The sequence below is a fragment of the Seriola aureovittata genome, chromosome 9, assembly GCF_021018895.1.
Source record: "Seriola aureovittata isolate HTS-2021-v1 ecotype China chromosome 9, ASM2101889v1, whole genome shotgun sequence".
Classification (NCBI taxonomy): domain Eukaryota; kingdom Metazoa; phylum Chordata; class Actinopteri; order Carangiformes; family Carangidae; genus Seriola; species Seriola aureovittata.
Genome location: NC_079372.1, coordinates 7,246,076 through 7,271,505, shown reverse-complemented (window position 1 = coordinate 7,271,505; position 25,430 = coordinate 7,246,076). Strand labels below are relative to the sequence as shown.

Below are 25,430 nucleotides of genomic sequence, written 5' to 3'. Positions count from 1 at the left end.
TGTAGAACTCGTTGGCTATACTTAGACTTTTCTTTGTGTACTTTTCCACAAATATCTCAATAAACTTTCAAGTGTCAGTTTATTAAAAAAAAAAAAAAAACAACAGCAAAAACATTTTTCATAGTAAATTCACATTCAGTATCGCTGCTCCAAGCTGTACAGTATGCATCACCACAATCGCACAATCCATCAGCAAGAGCGAGAAAAGAAAATTATCCATGTAGGAAATTTTATATGTGTGTCTAAGCACAATCATCTTTCACAAGCAGTCCCATTTATATTCTCAAATGTCAATGTACACATCTGTGGTGACTCCACAGGCCTCCTGATGATCAGTTTGCCAGTCAGCGGCTGGTATGGTCGGCCATGTCTGTGTCCGAGCTGAGGCTGAGCTCAGCTATGTGATACAGGGCCGGATCAGGGTGGAGGGAGAACTGCGACTGTCTGGTCTGAGATGTCCTGTCCCGCGACTGGACGATGGCTTGGCGCAGGCAGGTGATCCACTGCTGCTTGCTGAAGGAGTCGTTGGCCTGCAGGCAGTAAGGGTGAGCCTTGGAGCGCCCTCTGCTGCTCACGCGGAAACAGTTCTTCACTAGGGGGATGACAGAGAGAGAGAGAGAAAGAGAGAGAGAGGGAGGAAGAAGGAAATTGAAAGGAAGCACGGTTGTAGGTTTCATTTCATCTAACGGGTCATGAAACAAAAAGTACAAACAAAAGTGAAATGTGGTTCACAGGTCATGTATGCCATAATAAAGTATACACACATCACTGTGGTGCTGCAACAGTAACTTGATTAGCTGATCATCAGAACAGCATTTCTTTAAGCCATTTATCAAGGAAAGATGCCAACTATTTACGGGTGACAGCAGTTTTGACGACTTGCTGCTCCTCCTTCTTTGTAAATTAAATATTGGTGGGGTTTGGACAATTCCTCAGACAATGTTAGCTTGAGCCGTAGAAACTATTTGACTATTAGTTATAGATTAATCCATTAATTAAAAAAAACAAATGAAAATAATCATTAGTTGCAGCCCTACAGCCCTGTCTCCTCATAATTTAGCAACGACTACAACATATATATGTTATGTATATGTTACCTTTATCATTTCCCCCAGTGAAGGCTCCTCTGAAGGTGCCCCCTCCACCAGCCTCCCCATCTGGGATCTCCTCCAGATTTATCAAGGCATTGGGCAGAGGCTGTCTGTACACATTGAACACCTGACCTCCCTCTCTGTCCTCCCCCGGCCTTGTCAGCACCAAAGCCAGCTCGAACAGGAATACATGCAGCCGCTGACAGAGGAGACACACACACACACACACACACACACACACACACACACACACACACACACACACACACACACACACACATAAAGCGAGAGATATGACCTCAGGGGACTATTTACCAATATATTCAAACATAAGTTAGCAAAAGCAAGGAAAAATCTATTATTCAGATATTATGTTAACATCTTTATCTTTATATTACATATGAATGTAGAAGACTTGACCCTCAAACAACCCCAGCAACACCACTCGAAGGTCAATCAATGGAAAGTGACACGTAACAACAGAGAGCTGCTACCTGGCCCTTGTTGTTCTTGAGCTCTCCGTGGCAGTAGAGGAAGCGGGACTGTTGGATCTCGGGCAGTCTCTGGCTCTCTTCGAGGTAGCCGAGACCCCGCCTGTAGAACTGACACTCAGCCTCCCCTGTCTTCTTGTTCACCTCCGCCACGATGCTCTGGATCAGCTCCAGCTGAGCAGAACAAAGTGTGACACAGCATCAGCAAAACCACAGTGAGACACTGTGAGGCTGAAGGGAGAATTCTGGGTCGGACTAAAATAGGATACAACTCCTACAATACATTTTGAGCAAAATGTAGTAGTACAGGTAGTATCCTGTTTCAAATGTGCACCTTGAATGTCCACAGGAAGATGCAGCAACAAATTTCTAATTACTCGAATCTCCTTTGGTATAAAGTGATTACAGCCCAGCTAGGTTCATGAATATGACTATGGTATTTTCAAGTTACTGATTGCACATCAATGACATCAACAACATATGTTCATATTCACACATATATATATTAGTGTGTGGATGCGTTTCTCCCCCCTAAGAACTCACAGCATCAGGCAATGTGTCCTCATCAGGGTGCTCTGGAGGCGTGCACTTCTGTATCTCTTTCAGCAACAGCGGGTATTTGACCAAACGGCTTCGAGGGAGATCCAGGAAGTTCCACAGGTCCAGTTTCCTGCTGAACGAAGACTCCTGACACAGGCGCAGGAAGTGCTCCACTCTCTTCTCATGCTTTTTCTGGTCCAGCAGGGCTTTGGCCCCCACTTGGTTACAGCAGTATGTAACATAGGCCTCCAGGCAAGGGAACTGCAGAGAGGAAAGTGAGTGAGTGGTGGTGGGGAGGGGGGGTGGGGGGGTGGGGGTGAAAGAAGCCATGAGGCAAGAAATCTGAGGTCAGATGAAAGCAGAGATGTACACAGACTGAACTCTGTGACTTTTTGAGAGGAACATAATAGAGGAAATAGAGGAACTGGAGAGAGTGAAGGTGGGTTGTGCCCTTTTTCTCTTCTTCTCTCTCCGCGGTGTCCATGGAGATACTCACCCAGTTCATCAGAGTAGGCCCCACCTCTCCGACCGTCTTCTCTGATCCCCTCAGCCGCTCCAGACGACTCAGCAGATCTGACATGAAACACAATACTTGATCTGCTGAATTCTTATCGACTTTTAATGACTGAATAAAAGTGTTAGCGCCACTCAAAAACAGACACAAAAACATCACAGGTAACTCATCCAACTTCCTATACCTGAAAAAAAAAAGGCACATCAGTTGTGTAGTTAATGGATGAATGAATGAATACTCTCCTTGTGTGGCTTTGCACACTTGCTTCTGAGGCTGGGCAATGTTATTAAAAGTAATATCACAATATTAACTACTAAACTATTTTCCATTATTGATATATTCTATATCACCGTATGGCAAATGTATGCAAACTCACAAATAAAATACTTGAATTGATGTTCCATCATTGAGCCATTACCAAATTTTTTTTTTTCGAATGTCCCTATTAAGCATTTATAGGCATTATTATTTATAGAGTACGACCCTTCTTAATTGTTTTTACTGATGTAGCTGTCAACAATATATAATTCATTTGGTCTAAGATCTGTGAAGAGATAACCTTTAATAAGATACAATTCCACGGAACGTCAATCGCTGATAATGTTTAATTATTGCACAGCCCAACATGCTTTGTACATGATTAGGAAATGAGGAGGTGTTGCTGACTAATGGGTAGAGCTTGAGATAACAGGAGAAAGTGAAGGGCAGAGAGGTGATTTACCTTCATGGAGAGGAATCAGGGAGTCCAGAGTACCAAAGATCTGTCCAAGCTCACTCTCCGTCATGATGTCCAGCTTCAGCATGGGCTCATAGTACACCTGGGCAGGAGGCCAGAGAAGAGAGAATCAAATGAATCACAGAAGTGTGCGGTGAAGTAGCTGAATGAGATCCTAGTAGTGTATGTCTAAACAACTAATTTGTCAGATTTTTGTTGGTGTCAGGGTAACTGGGATGACCGGTTCCAATGAAGAGACGTTCACATGTATTCAATGTGTTCTACTCAGGTGGAGGCGTTAGGTGGGCAAGTACCTTCTTAACCAGACTGAGGTCCTCAATAAGTTGTCTCTCTCCCTGAGTCAGCTCATAGATCACCTGTAGGAAGAGACAAACGCGCTGGACGTTTTCAACCAGACAGGTGGAACCATTTGCAGACACCATCATGTGGATGCAAGCACACACTTGCACAAGTGGTAAAATACACAGATGGATTGCGTGAGCTCTCACAGCTGATTATTCAATAAAGGAAGTTGAGCCTCCAGTGCCAGCTCACATCCTCTTTCATAATCCCCATGTAGCGCTGCTTCACAGAAATGAAGGGTAGGCTCTAGTCACCCCGCCCACATTGAAACCACAGCCCCACAGCTTGACCCACTTACCCTCCAAAAAAAAAAACAAAAAAAAAAAAACACAAACACACAAAGCTTTATATTAAATACACAAGCAGAGAAATTTTGCTCCCGCAAATGAACTAAACATAGCACGCTGCTTCTCGCACCTCTTGACGCTTGATCTCCTTTGCAGTGAGGTCATGACTCTCCACAGTGTCACTCCAACATTGGCTGTTGCGCCGGCGTGGAAACGACGAGGCTTTCGGGCGAGAGCGCAGGGGAGCCGGGGGCAAAGGTCGAGCCTCTGTGCGAAAACTGATGGAGCGCTGTGAAAAGAGCAGAGTGGATGAATGTCAGCATGCACAAGTCATTCGTTTTGTGACTTCGTTTTTGACTTTGTGTTTGTGCGCCGTTACCGAAATGGACTGTCCGATGCGTTTCAGAGCAGGCGTCTTCACTGGGGTTATGACACCTGTCAGGCTGTTGGACTTTGCCACAGGTTTGACCCTTTTATTACTGGGCTCCTAAAATGAAATCGTAATTAAAACTGATTATTATATTCGTAAAAAAGAAATGCTCCACAAACATATCAAGGCGGATCACTCATCAAAATATTGCTGGCTGTGCATCAGAAGACTTTAGAAGAACTGAACACACATCTGGCACCTGCAAAAGAGGAGCACCTCACCTCTGACTCCTTCATGTGGTCGGACATCATTTCACCCTCCTCGTCTTCCTCTTCATCCTGTTAAAACAGAACAGGATGAAAAGAATAAGGTAGATGTCAACTTGAGAAAAGACGTGAGGGGGGGTTAAGGAAAATGGAAAGAGAGAGAGGTCGAGAGGGGTGAGATACTATAGGGTGCAGATCTCTCATTTCCTGTGTGAGTCTTTCGAAGAGGAAGGAGGTTGAAGCTATGCCTCTGTAGTAAAATACAAGATGTCTGCCTGTTTTTTTCTTTTTTTCACGCTAACCACATCAGCTGTATATTCAGTGTGAGATGTACTGAATTACCTGCTGGAAAAAAAAAAATTAATCTTTGTACAATAACACCCCAAAAAAGATGAAAGCAAAACAGCTTGAAAAGTGGGAAATCACTGGCTGAAACGTGACAAGATTTAAAGGTTTATGGGGTCTATGGCTGCGCAGCTGAACATCACGTTAATATCTGTCTCGATGCTGAGCTCTGTGCTCAGCATTGCGGTCACAAAGGTAAGGTTGAGTAACTTCCGCTAGTTACAGAGAGAGAGACAAGAAAATGAAGAAGATGCATCGCAACACGGTTTAATGTCAGAAATCACACTCACCTCTGTGATTCTGATCACAGGTTCAGGGGCCGGGTCTTGTTTTCTCTTCTTCTAAAATAATAAAATTTAAAGTTATGGTGAATTGCTTAGTTTTTAGGATCATGCGCAGACAAGTTTCAGACCGCAGAACGGAGGTGAAATATAATAAGATAGATGGTGTGACGTACCCCAGCATGGTCGCAGAGGATGGAGTGTGTCTCTCCTGGCACTGCTGACCTAAAAAGGGCAAAACAAACTGTTAATGGGCACAAAGCAAACACCCATAAACAGTTATATTATTTTACTTGAGATAAATGTAAAAAGTAGCTGAACGAGATCCTAGGAGTGTATGTCTAAACAACTAATTTGTCAGATTTTTTTTTGTTATAGTTACAGTTATGTAAAATCACATTGATTATTGAAGGTTAAGATTCTGATCCAGTCCTTTTTAATGAGTGCTGCACGGTAATATTAAAGGGTTGAGTTTTGGCAACTTGATGGCAGATGTATACCAAATTCAAATAACATTAAAACCTCCTACACAGTATATTATGTCTTAGGTGGTTCCCAGTCAGTTCTCAGCAATAGTTTAGATTATATGGCACCCCAAGGTGAAAACACTTGTTAGCAAACGTGAAAGGTATCATACCAGGAAGTCCTTGTTTCAACAGTCTCCTCCACTTCCATCTTTTCTTTTGTCTTCAATGCATCTTCACAGAATCATGACACGGTCTCAAAAACGAGAAACACTGTGATAATCCAAATTAACAGGTATTTTATCTGTTCCAGTAACGCAGAGCGAGTTGCTTGCAGGGAGCTCGTAACAGTTCCGTGCACTTCTTCCTCATCTCAGAGCAGACCACATCCTTTAGCGTTGCACACACTCACGTATCCGCTCTTCTCAGGGAGGAGGGTTCACAACTCTACTTCAAACATATCACTAAAACAAGTCAACTGGATGATAATGGAACTTTAACACTTCTTTGCAGACCAGAGGAATGTGATTGAATATGTTAAAAAATGTCATGAGACACAAGAGGAAGTGACAGCTGATTTGTAACTAGTTGACTATTCATCACATTCCTTTCAATGAACTGAAGTAACTACAGGTACATTCGCACAAAGCCTGGACAGATTATTTCTTCAACCTCTGTTAAAAAAAAAAAAAAAAAAAAAATGCTCCATCCTCTGACTGGGGGTTTTTCATTGTAAATTCATTGGTAATTGTTTAGCTGATTCAGGCTGTGCTTCCCGGATATGTGTTATGAAACTTCTGAGGCGTCTCAAGCAGGTCAGACAGGAAAAACACACAAATATCTGACATGTTCTAATTCTGTTTGATTATAGTGGCAAACCACATATGAAAGATTCAATCAGATATACAGTTAGTTTTACCAAAACAGCCCAACAAAAAGTCAAATAACCACACAAACTCAGAAATGTTTTTACATGTTTATTCACTATCACACTAAGTGCTCGCATTTCAAGATACATCTCATTGCCTTGCTCTTACACTGTAATGTCATTTGGAGTTAACAAAGTAGAAAGAAGACAGTTTATGATCTACAAGGTGTGTGTGCCAAAACTTTGTCCACTCCCCTTACCCCCACCCCTCCCCCCGAAAAAAAAGAAAAAGAAATTGAAAACAAGACACATGAAATATAAAGAAGAGAAAACTGATGTCATGTGCAAGAGCCCCTCCAAAGTCACAGAGTGCTAGATGAGGTGGGTGTAGGGGCACTTCAAACCAGCAAGGGTTCCTATTCTGCCGGTGTGAGATTATTTTCCAGTCAGAAGATGCCACCGTCAACTAGGGTTTAACTGCGTATTCAGGTGCTTCTACAGTTTCAAATTCAGGGTCTCAGGTAAAATTCAGGGCAGTGATATGACCTTGTGGCAAAATGGATTCTCAATACATGTGTCACTACTTTGGGGATTCTTAGCTGAATTTCTTTTACTTAATGAGGTGCATCTTTGAAAAAAACAAAACAAAAAAACAACAGCAATGTGGGACCAGGTCTACGAGACAGGGGTTGGAGGAGGGAAGAGAGCAAGTAGAGTGGCGGGGAGACAGTTGGCTGGATTAAAAAAAAAAAAAAAAAAAAAAATCCCTCCTTTAGTGCTGAAGGCTAGTAAGAGTGTGAGGATATTTCAGAGGGACACTAGTTGGGCTATGGAGTGCCAAGAGAACACTAAGGCTTAGAATTAAACTGAGCAGAGAGATTCTGCTGCAGAGACATCAGGAGATCCAGTTTACATGCTCCCTTCCTCCAATGACACCCCTGTTCCCACAGCTGAGCACCAACTGGATCCCTAACACACATACAGGATTCCTTAAATCAGCTCACTGGGGCTATGTACACTCAGGCACAGGTTTACACAAACCACAGGCCTAAAAAAAACTGATTGATCCAATAGAGCTGACCTGGATCAACCCACCCACCCCCAATCCCCACCTCAACTCCTCACTTAGAACACCCAACCCCTGTCTCCCCCCTGTAACCCCCACCCTTCTGTGGGTGGGTTCAATGTGGAGCTCAGCGGATGGTGTATCTGACATAGGGCACTTCCACGTCTTCGTCTGACAGGTCATTACAGCATAGCTCAAACACCAGGGCTTTCACATGCTTTCCCAACTTCTTTTTGGACACCTTCGTCACAATCTCTGTCATCCTACAGGACACAGAAGAATACAGTTATAGCAATGGATAAAAACACTCACTCACATTTTATGTGTCTCGTGAATGTAGACTACTCACGGCAGGTCCAGTCTCTCTTTCAGTTTGGCAGCAGGCATGAAGAAGGAATAGAGCATGGACACTCCCTGAGAAAGCATGGTGATCTCCAACTTATGCTCATTCTAATGACCAAGAGAAGAAAGATGGGATTTGGTTAATTGTAGGCCAGAAACCACATGGTGGCAAACTGAGGAGATGAGAACATACTTTAAAGTAGTCCAAGAATTGCCGGAGTGTCATCTCCTCCCCATTGGGCTGCAAACCTGTGACCTCAAAGCGATCCCACAACGTCCAATCGATTTCGTAGTACTGAAAAAATAGAGAGGAGATTATGAGATGTCAGTTCCACAGAAAGATCTCACAAAAGACATGATGCATTTTCAAACAGCAGCAACCGATTTGCTGTTCTTTGCTAAAATGAAAAAAATGAGCAGAATAGAAATGATAAAAAAAGAAAACACTTGAAAATGTAATTTATTCTCCTCAGCACACACTGATCCCATCAGTGTGAGAAGGTGAGTTGAACTCACTTACACCCAGGCAGACAAACTGCATCTGCCTGGTGCATCAGTATTAGCATGGCTGGATCATCATCGGAGCTCAAAACATCTAATGACTATGTATGACAACCCTTTCAGGGATGCCACTTGGCAACTTGTTGAGAATTAACAGGAAAATATTTGCCACAATTGGGACACATTACACAGTACATCAAAACTGATAACTAAACAGCTCAAAACAAGCAGGTGCCTACCTTGTGTTTGGGAGCAGCAATGGGTTCAGAGAAGGCAAAGAAAGGCAGGGCCAAGTTCATGAAGCCATTTTTGTAAGACTCCAGCTTCTTGTGACCTTGGACAATCTTGATGAGCTCCAGGCACACAAGACCCACCACTGCAGCCGTGGTAGTGGCGATTGCAGGAATGATCTTGCCAGCTATCAGTTTGCTCTGGATCGGATGATGAATACAAAAGCAATGAAGAAAAGAAGGAAGAACATGAATTATTTATTTAAAGAGTTAAATTGCAGTAAGTGAACATGACATTGTAAAACAAATGATAATATATAATATTGAGCATTTTTAATGGCTTGAAAAAATTCTTGCCATTTTAGTTTTGACATAATTTTTGAAAAAGCAAATTTTTGATTTTCTGGTCAGTAGCCTGCAAGTTGTTTTTTTGCCCAAAGAGAAGGGCAGGTCGAAAACATGATCTACAAAATGCGCCCCACCTTGTGTCTGTCTGTAGGGGGAATGTCGTAGTTCTCTGCTCTCAGGTTGGATGCTGCCACAATGAAGTCCATGTGGAAGTTGGTGTCATCATCCTGTTAACACAGGGTCCAAAAGCGTCACACAAACAGGACCATGACTAGTGCAGGTTGAGGCTGAACTGAGAACTAACAGAATAGCTCAGGCAATTTCAGAGAAATTATTTATAGGAGGAAAAATGGTGTACCTTCTCAAAGTCAATGGGGCAGAGTTTGAACTGGGAGGTCTCGGAGGAAGGCAGCTGGACCTTCAGCTCCTCCAGTCTGGAGTCATCTACACAGCAAGAGAGCAGTGGTTACATTTTTCTCAATGTATCTATAATGACCCAGACCATGACTTCAATGTATACCACTAACAACGAATGACTTGCATAAACAAGTCAAGTCTGGCTGAAAATGACATCTAAACTAGATTTCTGTAACCTTGAATGTTTTGCTGAATGTAGAGATTTGCGCCATACCAACAGAGGAATTGCTATTCTGCAGCTCCTGATCAGAGACGTGGATTTTAACCCCTGAACGAGGGGTAAAGGGTGGCACCTTGACCTCCTGCAGGATCTTGACCACACCTGCACGATCAGTGCTGCCTTGCACGCCGTATGTCTGAGCAAACAGGTTGGCTCCTGCCAAGATATAATCCATGTGCAGCTCCTACAAGGGGAAGCAGCTCTGTCATTACCTTGAGACTAATAGACTAGTTAAAGGCAGATAATGCTGCAAGGTGGTACACATAACACATAATGAATGGATACTTACATTGCTAGTGCTGAATTCTAGGGGGTGAGGACACCTCTTTGGACCAGACCAGAAGGGGGCACCAGAGCTAGTGAGCTGAAAGACAAGATGACAAATTTAGGCCTTGCAAGCACTAACATGCAAAACCTTAAAGCTAGGGCTTTTTGGGCATTGTATGCCTTGTTACACAGACAGTGGTCAAGATATGACAGGGAATGAGGGGAAGAGGTTCCACAAGCAAACTGCACATTACATTTGTAGAATCCAAAAAATAAGCTTAGACTCAAGCAACCAAGGTTTAAAAAGGTTTATGCATTTCTTGATGATCGTACCATGAATTCATCATCTGTCTACTGTTGGCCTAAAGCCCTATTCATGCCATAGTGTTGTACTATTTTATAACATCTACAGAGTTGCCTGCAGTGGGCCAAATTAATGCAGGAGTGCAGGACTATAGTGGTCATTGGTCCAAAATCCTCAGTCTAACATCTATTACTTCAATGTTATATGCTTCCATTGCAATAACAATCGTTACTCATTGCTTAGAATTGAACACACCTTGATCACCATGCGACTATAGCTTGGAATCACTCACAAACAACCGAGGTGAAATGGATTGAATGGTAATCAAGATGTGTGAACGAAATTTTGATTAATTAAAACTGAAAAATTAAATCTAATGGATGACAAGAATATGTTTTGATGTTTAGAATATGGAGGGTGGGGAACACCAAACCAGACTGATTTTCACCATGCAATAAGCTTAATGTGTACCTGATCTGGGGGGAAGTTGTGCAGTAGCTGGCGGATGTTGTTGCTGTATTGACACTGCCAGTGGTTGCGTGCCCAGGCTACACAGTCGGCCCAGCTGTGGGGGCAGTCTGTGACAAGACTCTTATAAACAGCCTCCAGCACCTCCACAGGCTGAGCTCCGGGAAGCTTCAGAGTACGCTCCATGAACTTAGGATCTCTGCAAGAACAATGATCATAAACCTCATAAGCTGGCGACCACTATGTGAAGAGCTGTTACTCTTTCAGCCGACCATGCTGGGTGGGCGACAGATGAGCAATTGTTTTAAGCATGGGATTTTGTTTCAAGGTTTAACAAGAGTCCACAGTATCACAAAAAGCAACAGCATCTTAATATCAACCCCTAAAAATTAGGGGGACCATACCGAGCCCTTTTACAAATCCATGTACAGCCAGTTTAGTTAACTACAGTGATGCTATATGGTCACTTCAGGATGACAAAGAAGGCCACTCACGTGAGGTACTGCATGGCATTCTCTGGTGGCTGTTTGAATAGTCCCTCAAACTCATCACGGGCCCACTGAACAGAGGAAGATATTGATAACAAATCAATAATACACTCAATTCACCAAATCAGAAGCACAATGTGCGTGTGTGAAAAACCTAAACCTGTTTAAGCCAGAGTAGTGGTAAATAAAATAAGTTTCTTGTTTGTCCATTTAATCATATTGTGACTATTCAGTATGAATCAATGATAAAATACATTTTTACCAAAAGCTTTTGGAGCATGACATCTTCAATAATCATATATTAAACATGTGCTCTAGTAAAACACTAAAGAATTAATTTGACTGAATGGTTTAACAGAGTTTAACTTTATATGATTTTGACTTTGTAAATATAAATCACAAGAGAATGCGATGATAACTATTGCAATTTTAAAAATCACTCACTAGGCAGAGCCTGTGTTTATCTTAAGTGCAGTGATGTGCATATGTGTGTCTACTTACCTGCAGTGTGTGTTCAATGGCATTGGGGAAGTTCTTCAGGGTGCAGATGGGGATGGACTTCTCTGGTGGGTCTTGGCTGGAGCTGTAGGACTCTGTGAGGAAGGGGATCACAACCTGGACATTGCCTTTGGTGCCAAGAGTACCGGACTCCAGTAAGGGTTTACGGTAGTACACACACCTCCGATCCATGTACATACCTGCACAGTGGACAGAAACACAGGTCAGAGGACACAGCTCAAGTACAGAGGGCATAGAAAAGAACATATTTGGTTTTGGTTAGGAAATCTGATTTCCTCGCAAGTAAATACACTGTTAATTTTTTTTTCTCTTACGCGCATCAACATTGTCCAGCGCATTGGCCACTCCATCAAGGCTTTCAAAGAAGTCATCGTCGTAGATCCTCTCTGTGTCAGGGCCCACTCTGTTCTGGTGACCTGTGATCCTGATGGAGGGGTTCATCTGCTTCACTGCTGCCGCTGCTGTATCACTCTTCATTTTCTGTTATTACACATATAGACAAATGATATTAACAGTGACCTTTTCACTTTTCAGTCAAATACCAACACCAGTATTGCAACTGAGTGGTGGTTAATACAGTGGCCAGACTTATTGATTGCTTGACTGATTTTTGAAGTAAGCCCATTACCGACACACAAAAAAATAAATAAATAAAACCCCCATTCAATTTCTGTGCATGATGTGCATGTTTAACCAATAATTATGGCCTGCAGCACATGTCTATCAGTTGTGGGTTCCTCCAACCACAATTTATTTTGTAACACAATGCAACCCTTGAATAAAGTAATGCAAACAATGTTGTCGTCATGTAACAATATCTGTGTTCCAGTACCAATCTGTTCTTTGAAAGGTCACTGCATTTCATTTATCACCACATGAAATAACCAATACTCTAATACACCCAGACTGAGTCTTTATAGCCCCAGGCATCCCGTTTCGTCCATCTAATGTTGTACCATGACATCATCCATCAGCAGCAGTTATATTAAGTGCACTCAGGAACAGTTGCAATGGACAGGAAATCCATATGTAGAACTGCTTGGAAATATCAAATTCAATCAATAAACGGCCAATTTGTGTTCACTACTTCTGAGCAAAGATGATGATACTGACCGTAACATCGGAGGGTCTGAAGAGGAACTGTCTGTTGAGGTTGGACTTCTCAATGGTGTCCATGTCGGTCACAATGACCTCACCCTCTCCGCCAGCCAGTCCAATCATGGCGAAGTTTTTCATCAGCTCACAGCCGATGGCACCAGCTCCAACCTGGAACGATTACAGGTCACTCAGTGTGTAGTAGTGTATCCAAGTTATGATCTTTGTTCCATGTTTAGATGCCATTTAACAAACACTATCCATTCACACTACTCTGTGGAGAAATCTAATATTCTACAACATGTAACTCAATGACAGAGAAAGGCTGGTAATATTCTGTGTTTGTTATTGTGAACAGATCCCATGAACAGACCAAAGTCCACAGTATTTAGGTACTGATTTCACAAAATGATCAAAGGTTAAAGTACAGACAACTATGGACATTGTATTCACTTTTACTTAAGTACTGAGATGGGAAACAAAGCAATGTAGGTACATGTTAATAAAGGACTATGGAGGTGATATTCTTTAGTTTTCTTACTGTAAACAATGCCATTAGAAGACATAACATAACATGGGTTGGTCTGTCTTTGGACTTCCCAAATTCCCTCAGCCTTAAATCAATCGTACCTACTGAAGACAAATCTTTAAAAAGGCATCACAAATTGTTTTTCTAAACTTCACCCCCACCACCACACTCTGATTAACCCAGTACATCCCTACAATTCAAAACAGGTTGCCAGAGTAAGCAAAAAAAGTGTCCCTGCATTCCCAGAGATACTGTAACTCCAGTGTTAATATTTCTCCCACAGTGGTTATGATTTTAAAAAGGGAAGACATTTTCAAAAATAGCTGATTCCTGTAGTTTTTAGCTAATGTAATGTGTGTAAATTGTGCGTTTGTTGAGGTCTATTTTTATGTGCAGATATAATGCGCTGGGGTGTTTTTGAACTAGGACAGTATATGTGGCCATGTCTCAAAATGAATGACAGTGCACATATTCAGTACAATGAGGGAGCATGGAACCCAGTGCAACATTGCGGCTCACCAATGTGTTTTTAAAAGTCTTTGTACAGCAATTGAGGTTTATGGCACAGAGGTATATGTTCTATCAGGTTTTGGCCACACAGGCAATTCTTGTTATTGGGATCAATTCATTGCTGGTTTTGGTTTTTTTCATGGGATTTGTTGACAAGAATATATCATATAACCAGACTTAAAATCTCCCTTAGTAACAGGATGCCAGAGGAAGTGTTGGAAAGTTTTCCATTGGCCGACTCACCAGGAAGTAGCGCTGTTTGGCAAGCATATCCTGCAGCTTGGTGCCAAACACTGCAATCTGCCCATCGTATCGGCAGTTCCTCTGGGAGAAAAGGATGGGAGGCAGAAAAACAGGTTTAACACCATCGTTTGTCACTTATGTGCATCCATACTCTGTCACTCTGCGATTTGCTATCAACACCTACGGGGGCACACTCTTCCTCTGTGAGAATCTCTCCTTCCTCTTCGGCCAGGCACTCCAGGGCATCAAAGTACAGCCACTGCATTATTGGCATAAATTTTCCTGTGCATGCCTAGAGAAGAGAGCGTGTAAAAAAAAAAAAAAAAAAATAAGGAAACATTTGTACAAAACAATGAATTTTGATAAGATTTGAGTAAGTTAGCACAGTAAACAGTCCAAACATGTTGTACCACAGACAACAGTAAAAACACACAACAACTGATAACCTACTCCCTCGAGTTACACAGCAGTTTACCATAAGATGATCAAAAAAATTTAAAAATAAAAACACAGTAGATATTGTTAAGACAGGGCTATTGGCTTCAATTTGCATACAACACTGACCTTCATCACTTCCTGTGCAGCCAGACCCCCAATGAAGGCATTGACGGGGGCTAGATCACCAGAAGCAACATATGACAGCTTTTTGATGAGAGCTTCATCCAACTGCTCCACTTTAGCTGACCCTGTCTGGGCAGAGTTCACCTCCTTGGCCAATGTCAATAGCTCATCACCATCAGTCTGGAATACACATAGATCAACATGTTGAACACGTCACAAAATACTAAACCAAACTCACTGATTTGTACTAATTGATTATAAAGTCTTGCAAACTATGTGCTGCCCAATTTTTCATGCTTAATTCTACCTCAATTTTACTTTGTGTATGTAATGATTGAGGCTCTTCCATTCCAACACCCACATTTAAAAACAGGCTTATTACTGACACCAAGTTTCCCAATAATAAAGTGTATTAACAGTCAAATGGGTATTATCAGAACATGAAGCAAGGTGTGGGTTTTAGCCATAACAGGTAATTTCAGGCAACTGTGATATTCCCATTAAAACAATATCTCCACTATCATGAGTGAAATTCACCTGGCTCCAAGGTACAGGAAGGTGGTTGTGTTTCTTCTGGAAGGCATGGATAGCCTGGAAGCCCACATGCAGCTGCCCTGGACGCTCGAACTTGGCAAAGTCTGTCATCATGAAATCTGGCTCAGCCATGGAGGAAGAGATGGATTTCTGCACAGGAAAGACATCCAAGATAGGGAGAAGTGAGTTTGGCGTAGGTATAATTTTCCACTGGTCTCAGCAACAGCAGATAATGTTGGCCCGCAAGTATAGTGATGAGATTATACATAGTTGTCTTTGTGACCATTGGCAATAATTGGAAAACACAATTTTAAAATGCAAACAAAGGTTCACACTGCAAATAATTATAATGAAAAAGAAGAAGTGTATTTTAGTACATTTACTGTGATGTATGCAAAACATAACTTGGTGTGAAAAAAATGGCAACACATGTCACTTACAAAAGCAATCTTCTTGGGCATCTTGACCTGGGAGACAATTCCTCCTCTTACATAATCTGTAAAGCCAGCTGTGTCACAAATGCTGAAGGTGTAGGGACCTGAACAGAGAAAGTCAGCAATGTCAGTTTGTAAAAGTCATAATCAGAACAAACAAAACGTGTTTTTTTTTTTTTTCTTAAACTGAAAGAGGTCTTACCCAGAACTTTGATTTCCACTGGCTGGCAGCCATTGAGCTCCGTCATACCCTGAACCTCTGTGAAGGTGACATAGTCTCCACTCTCAAAGCCATGACGAGCTTCGTCCAGGCATGTCACAACCCCTGGATTGTCCTGGAGAAAAACCAAAAATGAGCAAGTTTTGAGTGCAAATCAAAGCTGTCTTGAAACCTGACCCGTCTCCTAAAAAGTAGCAACTGCTTTGAAAAACACTCAGCCAGACATAAGCACTAACCTTGGTGATCATGGAAATCATGGCACTCAGCGGCTGCTCTCCATTGGTGTCATACACTATCATCTCTTCACCAAAGTCACAGAAAAGCTGACTACAAAACATAATGCATATAAATGTTAGACACTGACAGACATACAAGTGTGTATATATCCAATGAGAACCATAAAAAACAAAGGGTCAGCATCTTACCCAAACAGTCCACGTGTGTCTGCAATGATCAGCTTGATTCCCTTGCTGTGGCAGAACTCCCCCACATGCTGCTGCTCATCCAGAGCTGAGTTAGTCAGCACCACCACCTAGGTTGCAAAGAGACATATTTAACACCAGCTTTTCTTTCCTTTCTGAATGCTGAAATGAATGGGTACAGGGCTTCTATCCAAGTTATACCTGAAACTTAGTCAGGTAGTCTTCAGCGAGTGCTCCGGTGTAGGCAGTCACAGGAACGTAGTTGTTGAGCTCAGCCAAACGGGGCTGGCTCACCTCTGCCCTGTTCTTCCCAAGATCCTCCTCCCGGAGGTAAAACTGACAACACAAAATACATACAAAATGTCAGGGAAGAATTGCTACCATGTCAGTAAAGCAATAACTGCCAATATTGGTGAATGAGTGCTAAATACGGAACGAAGTAAAGGATAATAGATGTCTCAGTTTTTGTCTTTGGACAATTTCACTTATCTTATACAAGAAGAGTTGTAATGCAGATTCGCTTGGCTTCTACACAATTCTGCCACACCACACTAACCATGACATTGATTAGAAAAATGTGAAAGTGACACCATCAGATTTATACAGCTAAAAAGGTTCTAGCAAAGCTCTTTCTACAGATGTTACAAAAACATTAGCTTAGAGTGGATGAAAGGGCAAATCAGGGAGAACAGGTGGGTTTTAAAATTTAGCCAAGTGTAGACTAGGTCCAAGATTCAGTGTTTGATAAAAGGCCAATTCCTATAGAAGTTGGATGACATGACAAATAAGTGACAGAAATATACATAGGCGATTTAATACAGCTTGAATGAGAAAGGACACTGGGGCAGATACCAGTGGCTGAAATAGAAATGTTCGAGAGCACAAGGTTAAACTCAGATTGGATGATCACAGATACAGCTGACACACAGCTCTATTAACAATCATACACTTCTTTAAGGTCACAAAATAGGAAGTCTTAGCTGAGCAACCGAAATGAGCACCTGAGCAGTCTATTCACACATTTATCTGCCCAGCCTTAAACAGACAGCATTCAGGGTCTCAGGCTGACAGACTAAAACAATCTCTGCACCGTAATGATGTTCTAAAACAGGCTTTAGCTCTACTATGATTATGACCCAGTGAGAGGCCACCCACTGATAAATCTGGGTCAGCCCGTGGCTAACAAGGGTGGGGGTGGCAGTAGTACTCTTTTTGGATGGCAACAATACAACACGGCGAGTGACTCATAACAGATAAAGCCACACTGCACTTTGGAATTAGGCTTAAAGACACCAAATGAATCACTAATTAAGCACAATAATTGAGTGAATCAATGGCTGAATTAAAAAAAATTATTAATTAAATCACTGCACTAATGGAAAATGGGAATGTCCATGAATGCTTCCCACCTGAGAGGACAGGTCTCTCCATTCTGCAACTCCTTGATCATGTACAGTGACACTTCTAACTCCTCCCAGGATGACGTTCTTGGCAATCTCCACTCCAAGACCTCTCATACCAGAGATAAGGACATTGGAGTTCTGCATGCGCTTCATAGCGTCATGGCCCAACACATAACTAGGGAAAGAGAGAAAGTACCATGAGCACAACTCTGTATTGCTTAACAACCAGCCCAATAATAAATGCTGAAAGTTTCCTGTAATAGGACAAGACTTCTACAGGGAGAAAACTTACAGTTGTCTGGAGTACAGGCCTTCATCGATCTCAGCATCATTGCCATTCTTAGCCATGCCCTATGGAGAGACAGGAGGTGCAATTAATTTATTTTACAAGTTTTACCCAAAAGTATGCAGTGTACATGTTTTTCACTTACGTTGGCAGGTGTGTGGGACAGATCAGTTCTGACAGAGTTAGAGGAGGAGCAGTGGGATCCCGTCTTCGTCTCTGATCCTGACAAGCGACGCTTCTTGGACAGCGGCGAGCTGGACATCTGTGCATCAACCAACACCATTAGAACAACCAGCCGACCGATGTTGTTGCTTTGCATTTCTCCTTTACTGATTTATATTAATTATTTAACAGTGAATAACATGAAAGAATTTAAACTTTTCAGTTTCAACAATTAAATATATCAAGCAGAAAAAGGCACTCCAGTGTCCACATGCATGCATTTCATGGAGAGTTCCAACAGACAGATTAAAATTCAAATGCGTGAGAAATATATAATTCATTGCTATTGCTCCATTAAGATGAGTATCTAAGCTAAACGCAACCTAATCTCCTTCATGTTGAAGAGAGGATTTCTAGTCTAGAGAGCAGCTGGGCTGGCTGCAGGCCAAACACAAATCTGTTAGAAAACGAACTGAGCCTGGGAAGAGACATGAATAACAGCATTATCAGTCTTTTTCATGCTCAGAGACAACGCTTGTTTATGTACTTCTATTGTTTATTATACCAGTTTTTAAAAGGAAGCCAACATTGTTTCAAAAAACAGCTGAATCATTAAAACTTCACTGCGGTAAAAAGTGAGCAACACACACATTGACTCGCAGGTGTGGACACAAGGATCGTACTGTACCGGTTGAACTATCCTCGATAGTGAAGACGTATAGAGGGGGCGTTTATTAGCGGTAATATTATAAAAAAATAATATCCAAGTTTAGTTTGTCAAGCGAAATTTTCCGGACAAACCCCGTCACTTCGGTAAGTAAAATAGGCCGCAGTATCTGGAGCACATCCCCACCGCACGACGAGCCACAATTTCCGCATCCAATGCAGCTAACTTCCCTGCGCCCCAACAGTGGAACTTAACCGTCTATAAACCTTCCAGCAAGTTCACATGATAAAAGGGGTTGAATCGGCTCCTTCACAAATAATGTCGAAACCAGCAAAAAACAAAATTTACAGTTTATTGTAAACGGTCGCTGTTTGGCAAAAATGAAAATGAAGGCATCCGGCATGATACAGCAAAGCACCGAGCCCCCCGGTTTGTACTGTTATTGCTAGTTCCTTTGCTCAACCTAACATAACGTTAGCTGGTAACAAACCATTTCAACACATACAGCGTTAAAGAAAAGGTGAATCAAATGTCAGTTAACACCACCAAGAGGAAACCGATTAAGTAGGTTGCCACTAATCAGCTAAGTGATTTGGCAGGTGAACAGAGTAGGAACATTAATAACTTAGAGGCAAGAAAACACCACTGTCAGCCTGTCCATTAGCCGTTCGGCCTAGGCCTGTACTACCCCCAGTGCGGAACACAACTTTACAAGCTAGCAGCTGTAGCTGTATTGCAACCTGCTCGCAAATAATAGCAACGGGTTGATTTTGACAGCTAGCTACCATAGCTCCTACATTGATATAGTTTCATGTTTCAGCACCTAACAAAAAAGAACCTCTAACTTTAGCGCTAAATGTAAGCATTTTTTGCGAATGAAAGACTAGCCATTACACTCGTGCCCCATTGATTTCTCTTTTCTTACCAATAATGCTTCTCGGTCCCTTCCCAATGCGAACCCGCTCCTCTCCCGCAGTGTCTAGATGTCAGTAATAACGATGACTGTAAATTCGACGGTTTATACAAAGAAAAGAAACGCGATGTGGGATTAGGGTGGTCTGTACTATATTGTCGAGTCACTATGTCGTTGAGCTGAGAGTCTCTCCTATGTAATTGCGTTGCTGGCTTTGCGACTGCAGACGGGAACAAAACCAAAATGGCAGATGGGGAGAAAGGGGCGGAGGAGCTGTGACGCATGGGCTGAAATATTCAACAGGAAAGGGCGGTTGGGAGCACGCTGCTCAGCCAGGCGCTCAGCTCATTGGTTAGTTAGCTGAAGCCAACGCGCACTCATCCCGCCCCTGCTACCAGAAGATGCATGCCATGTACATTACTGTACAATGAACTGCAGGAGCTCCAGAAATCCATAAGAAACACCTTACAATTCTTCTAAAAACCCACGCAGAACATGATAGATGCAAGTGAGAGAAAGGAAAGTCCCAAGTACTGACTATTTGATCGTCTTTTCCCGTCCACCGGTGCTGAATGAAATTCATCAATAACAGCATCTTTGTTTCAGTGAGAAGTCGTTTCGTTGTGCAAGTAGACCCCATATACAAAGCTTACACCAGACGGGCCACAATGAATAATCACAGAATATAACACATTTAAAGGCATAACTGGATTTCATAGATTCTCACTTCAACGCCAACTGATGTGTTGTGTTTTGAAGATACTATCTTATTTGTGAATTCAGCAAAACATCACTAGTCGAGTAGGATGTGCTGCAATTATAATTAAGACAGGTACTGCCTCAGGTAGGTTATTTGCTAGATTTAGTGATGCTGACCGTCTGGGCCCTCAGTCACATTGAGGTTAGGGGTGAGCATTCCTTACAGAGGAGGAGTATTGGGGGAGGGGGTGCCTGGCAAATGACAAAGGCCCAGGAAAAGAGTGGGCCGCATATTCTCGGGTACACATGTCGAGGGGATCCCCATTCTCATCTTCGTACTGCGAAATGATAAAAACACAAATTTCCACCAGTCTATCGGAGCTGAAGCGTATGAATATCATCAATGTCACGTTAACAGGCTGCCTAACTTGGCAAGCTATTAAGAAACACTGACCACTATTACGTTACTGTGGTAACATCGATTGTCTTGATACCGTAACGTTAACCCAACGAAACACATCAATCGAGATGAAATATTGCCAGCAGGTTCTAGCTTGCGTGATGCAAGTTAGCTAGTCTCTGCCTCTAAACATAGCGTCCATCTAATGTTTGTAGCCAACTAGCTCTCCAGCTACACTTAACATTAATTATCACTGAATATTATCACAGCATTCTCTTGCAAATAAAGTGTGCAAATGCTAATTTAACGGTTACGTGACAGTGGCTTGTTAGCTACGGTTAGCCGAGACGGAGACCTGAAATGGTTCAGATAGCCGACGGCGACAAACGTTAACGACTACCAATAACGCAGATCAAACGACTGCGTAGTTGTTAGCTTGTGTGCAGTTAGCTTTCAAGCTATCTAGCCACCCAACCACTTTTTCCTTCTTGTGCCGCTATTTAAGCTAACTAGCTAACGTTAGCCAACTAGCTGGGGCTAACATTACCAAGACAAGAGCTTACACAAGTGTACAGAACTTACCACATCCGATATTACTCGGCCTGATCTGTAGTATTAAAAGTCGGCTTGTATTTAAGCAAGAAACCTAACAAACAACGTGACAATTTAACAGTGCCGTTGACTGCAAACTGAAAAGTGTGTCAGGGTGGCGGGCTCTGTGTGAGTTTTTCCGCTGGACGGCTGCCTGCCCGGCTGTTCCCGAACCGTTTCCCCTCACTCTATTTCAGTTGAAAGCAAAGCAAAGCAGCAACATGTGCACGTTACAGGAACAACCATCATTCTGGTCCAGAGGGTTAACCGAAAAGTGAATTCGATTGATTTATCATAAGTACATTACTTTTTTCATCTATAATGTTCAACCCTAGTATCGACCAAGTAAAATGAATTGAAATGCACGCTGCTACATGATTTAATTGTGTGTTTTTTGTTAGTAACTACGAATATTTTTTTCACCCCCGCGCCTTCACAAGAATAGACTAATCCGAAATTCATGCAAAGGCAGATGGGACTTGTAGGCATGACGTGATATTGGAATAACTACTCTCAGCACCGAAAAAGCGTAGATGTAAAGTGTAAATGTATAGTTTTTAAAGTGGTATCATCATATTAATCTTTTAACCAATGAAACAATTCAAGATTTATCTTAATTTTTTTACTTTTATTGAAAGTTTTGCAAACAGAGCACAGTTTACATAGGGACAGAATAGTGGATGTCTAGACTTTATTGAGGAAAAAAGCACAGAACCTGGTATTACATAGATCCAAAAGCAGAATGAAATTCAGAAGACTTGTTTTACACAATATAAAGGATCAAATAGACAGCACTATCCAGTTAACAGTGCCAAATGGATGTGTTGACAAAATAAAACTTTCTGGGCAAGATTTTTGGAGAACTTTGGAAATTGAACAGGAAGTGTGTGTGTGTGTGTGTGTGTGTGTGTGTGTGTGTGTGTGTGTGTGTGAGTTATTGCAAAGCCTTTATACAATATCCTGCATCTAGACATTTTTCCCCAGCTCAGTGACAGTTTGAGATTAAGTACACTATATGATAAATCAAATCTCAATCTCCGGTGGCCAATGGAAAGGCTTCATCAGTTCAGATTTTCACATACCTCTGTACAACTATGTGACTGCAAGCTCACGGTTCCACAGCCTCACTATAGAAGGAATAGCTACATAAATAAAAAGGAATAAAATAATAATGAAATGGGATGAGCTGGTTTGAAAAAAGTAAATGTCTGTTTGGATATGTGGAAGTTCACAACGTGTGAGAAGAGCAAGAACTAGGAACCCAGTTTTTTGTATGTATTTACAGTTTGTAGGGAATAATGCAAATCAAAACACTCCCTCAGCTGTTACCTCTCAGTGTTAACTAAGAATTGTACCACACTGTGTTTACTGTGTAGATTTGTAATTTTGCACTTGGACTCCAGTTAGAGGTGGTTGTGTGTTGAGCACTCATGCACACACGAACAAACTTTTGCAATCTTGGTCTTGGAAGCTGTATACAGAGAGATACAGTACTCCACTCCCCTTAGACACTGCTTATTTGAATGCCATAGGGAGATTTCTCTCAACCAGTCATCTCAATATGAACACAGAGCCAAACCAAACAAGACTGTGCGGTTACTTTTCGTCTGGTAAGCAAGTGGGATGATACTTCTGGGATGTGACAGAGTTATTAAACCCTCAAGTTTAAGCTATAAATCCAGTGCTCCAGGTGTTGGGTATTGCATCATGCACACCTGCTTCATAGCCCCCTTCCCATCCCAGCTCGGGGTGACTGGCTGGAACGAGCAGCACTCCTCTGTCCATCCCTATCATCCTGCTCTCCCACAGCCTGGGGTGAGGCTTGTGTGGGTGGAGAGGGTGGGGGATAGGATGGAGGAGGGATAGTAAGGCGAGGGAGAGACGGCAGTGCAGGTCTAGGAGAGGTGGGAAGAGGTGGAGGAGTGGCCGAGGTCGCAGTTGTGGAGTGTTGTGAGGAGCGTGCACGGGAGGCGGCAGGCGAGGCATGTGTGCTCCGGGCACGCGGTTGTTCAGCGGGACAGTCACTGATCTGCTCTAGCAGTGAGGGCATGTCTCCCTCAATCTTCTCCAATACGGCAGCCATTTGCTTTTCTATCTGCTCTATCACACTGTCCATTTGCCAGTCACTTGTAGTGCTGCTCCCACCTCCTCGATGCTGTAGCCCAGTCCCATACAACCCTGTCCCTCCTGCACCCGTATACAGGGAGCTGTATGGACTCCCATAGCTCCCGGCCATCCCCATCCCTACAGTCCCAACTTCTGGGTTGTATGGTGTGGCATGACGACCCAAACTAGCAGAACTGCCTACTGTATAACAGCCCTGTCCTGTCACAGGGCCTGCCCTGGCTATGCTAAACTCAGCACTGTATCTGTCAGTTCTCCTAGCATCCCTATCCCTACCCCCCGCAGGGCTAGCATCACCCCTTAACCTAACTCCTAGTCCTACATCCACCCCAGTTCCAGGCCCTATTGCTGGAGTCACTGGTGCTGCCACTGACCTCTCTGCCACTGCCTCAGGTAATTGTGTCTGACACCAGCTTCCATCAGTCTCATCCTTTTGCTGCTTCTGTGTGGCCGGTCTCTTCTCTGGTGAGGCTGTCGCATCAGCAGAAGCGGTGGGTGGAGGGCCATGGAGCGTTGCAGCCATTTTACGTTTGCTGCTAGGGTCAGGGGAGGTGGATGTGTGGTTTTTGTCAAGATTAGTGCCTGAAGAAGTGTCTGAAAGCTTGGAAGGGTCAGACGTCACCACAGGGGTTGGTTTGGATTCTGGAACAACTTTATTTTGACCCAAACTGGCAGCAATTTTCCTTGTTCCATCACCTGCAGCTTTCTTTACACCAACCTTATCAGGCTGTTCCTGTGTGAGTTTAGGGGCTGCATTTGATTGGCATAGAGGCTCCTGAACATCTGATGGGGAAGTTCCTACAGATGGGCCTATATTCATCTTTATCTCCTCCTGTTTTTCTCCTACCTTACTCCTCCCCTCATCCTGGTCAATACCTTCTGGCGTATTTTCAACAGTAACCTCTAAAGACACACTACTTGACGTCACCCCTCCATCACTCGTCCCTTTGTCTCCCTCATCACTTGTACCCTGAGACACACCGCCTTCACCATCTCCTGCCCCTTCACCGCCCTGAGCTTCAGCTGAACTGTCAATTAATGCCTCTGAATTCTTCAGTCGTTGCATGAAGGTGGTGACACGGATCGCTTTCTGCAAAATAGACAGAGGCAAAGAGAAAAGGATAGCAGGGGAAAAGAGAATTAGATTTACAGTGTGTAACACCCATATTGGCTTTTTTCACTTTTTAAAAAACCCTTGATACAATAGTTGGTTATGGTAAAGCATAAAAAATAAGCTTGAAAGACAAGCATTTGACAAAAAGCCTGTCAACGCACCATGATTTAGCATCATCATACTGAGCGCTGAGATGTGCAGTAAGATTAGTGCCAGTTGTTTACTTCCAGGAGGCTATGACATATTGTACCCTGGTTTAAATCAATCTCAAGACTCACTCTCCCCAAGCAACTCCTTGACTGCTTGTTGAATGGAAAAGGTAGATAAACAGATAAGTGTGAATCTCCCTCTCCGTCATTCTCACACTCATCTGACTCCTTTAGATCCACAAACAGTGAAGGAGTAAGAAGGGAAATGTGTGAGCTTAGAAGTTGTTTCTAAACCAAGGAACTGAATCTTTGGAAGTGAAAGCCAAAAATGTCACTGAATACAACATGGCTTGACTGAGCAGCTTCTGTATAGCTTCAAGTATGATTTGAATGTAACACTGAGGTACATTAGGGACAATGAGCCAGGATTCATGTAGGAGGAATGACAGAGGGGGGTTATAGTTCAAATCACTGCAGTTCTACAGTCCATAGTGGCCTATATCCCTTATATCCTTTCCATTTCTCCCTCCTTATCTACACTAATATAAAAACTACACAAGTAATGAGCAAACCCTCTTCCCTGCTGTTGATCATTATCTTGTTTGTACC

At 42.6% G+C, this 25,430-nt stretch overlaps 3 protein-coding genes and 1 non-coding gene across 7 annotated transcripts in view; all 4 read right to left on the bottom strand.

Annotated features, from left to right (window-relative positions):
• Positions 1-62: 62 nt before the first annotated feature.
• On the bottom strand, positions 63-6,122 carry arhgef3l (Rho guanine nucleotide exchange factor (GEF) 3, like). Its single transcript, XM_056384247.1, has 13 exons — positions 5,901-6,122; positions 5,440-5,488; positions 5,273-5,323; positions 4,653-4,709; positions 4,381-4,488; positions 4,132-4,290; positions 3,666-3,728; positions 3,358-3,454; positions 2,619-2,695; positions 2,126-2,383; positions 1,586-1,756; positions 1,098-1,290; positions 63-592 (listed from the first exon to the last, which is right to left on the bottom strand). The coding sequence occupies exons 1-13, from the start codon at positions 5,936-5,938 to the stop codon at positions 345-347; spliced, it is 1,569 nt and encodes a 522-aa protein (XP_056240222.1). The 5' UTR covers positions 5,939-6,122; the 3' UTR covers positions 63-344.
• Positions 6,123-6,691: 569 nt separating this feature from the next.
• Positions 6,692-21,627, bottom strand: uba1 (ubiquitin-like modifier activating enzyme 1). Of its 2 annotated transcripts, none has more exons than XM_056384226.1 (26): positions 21,426-21,627; positions 18,148-18,264; positions 18,009-18,067; positions 17,723-17,891; positions 16,515-16,649; positions 16,317-16,423; positions 16,128-16,218; positions 15,874-16,006; positions 15,678-15,775; positions 15,241-15,387; positions 14,707-14,883; positions 14,327-14,434; positions 14,143-14,223; positions 12,879-13,031; positions 12,080-12,245; positions 11,748-11,944; positions 11,253-11,317; positions 10,762-10,957; positions 10,009-10,083; positions 9,714-9,903; positions 9,441-9,526; positions 9,217-9,309; positions 8,744-8,935; positions 8,197-8,298; positions 8,011-8,111; positions 6,692-7,924 (listed from the first exon to the last, which is right to left on the bottom strand). In XM_056384226.1, the coding sequence occupies exons 2-26, from the start codon at positions 18,262-18,264 to the stop codon at positions 7,789-7,791; spliced, it is 3,174 nt and encodes a 1,057-aa protein (XP_056240201.1). In that variant the 5' UTR covers positions 21,426-21,627; the 3' UTR covers positions 6,692-7,788. The 2 variants fall into 2 exon arrangements, with proteins under 2 accessions (XP_056240201.1, XP_056240202.1); XM_056384227.1 differs by lacking the exon at positions 21,426-21,627 and adding an exon at positions 19,757-19,986.
• Positions 8,487-8,588, bottom strand: LOC130175601 (small nucleolar RNA U6-53/MBII-28). The gene has a single exon (XR_008828770.1). It is a non-coding gene; the product is annotated as a small nucleolar RNA U6-53/MBII-28 (small nucleolar RNA).
• Positions 21,628-22,041: 414 nt separating the features above from the next.
• Positions 22,042-25,430, bottom strand: part of camkvl (CaM kinase-like vesicle-associated, like) — a 36,160-nt gene continuing 32,771 nt past the window's right edge. For all 3 annotated transcript variants that reach the window (XM_056384234.1, XM_056384235.1, XM_056384236.1), the window contains one exon: positions 22,042-24,648. In XM_056384234.1, coding sequence (XP_056240209.1) covers positions 23,155-24,648 — 1,494 coding nt within the window. In that variant the 3' untranslated portion in view covers positions 22,042-23,154. The remainder of the gene's footprint in view (positions 24,649-25,430) is intronic.

Coding starts and splice junctions, on each gene's coding strand:
- arhgef3l (XM_056384247.1), bottom strand. CDS start 5,938: ATGGAAGTGGAGGAGACTGTTGAAACAAGGACTTCCTG. Junction 4,291..4,380: donor GCATCGGACAGTCCATTTCG/GTAACGGCGCAC, acceptor CTCTTTTCACAG/CGCTCCATCAGTTTTCGCAC. Junction 1,757..2,125: donor AGGACACATTGCCTGATGCT/GTGAGTTCTTAG, acceptor TGTTCTGCTCAG/CTGGAGCTGATCCAGAGCAT.
- uba1 (XM_056384226.1), bottom strand. CDS start 18,264: ATGTCCAGCTCGCCGCTGTCCAAGAAGCGTCGCTTGTCAGGATCAGAG. Junction 14,435..14,706: donor CTGCACAGGAAGTGATGAAG/GTCAGTGTTGTA, acceptor TCTCTTCTCTAG/GCATGCACAGGAAAATTTAT. Junction 11,318..11,747: donor CCATTGAACACACACTGCAG/GTAAGTAGACAC, acceptor TCCTCTGTTCAG/TGGGCCCGTGATGAGTTTGA.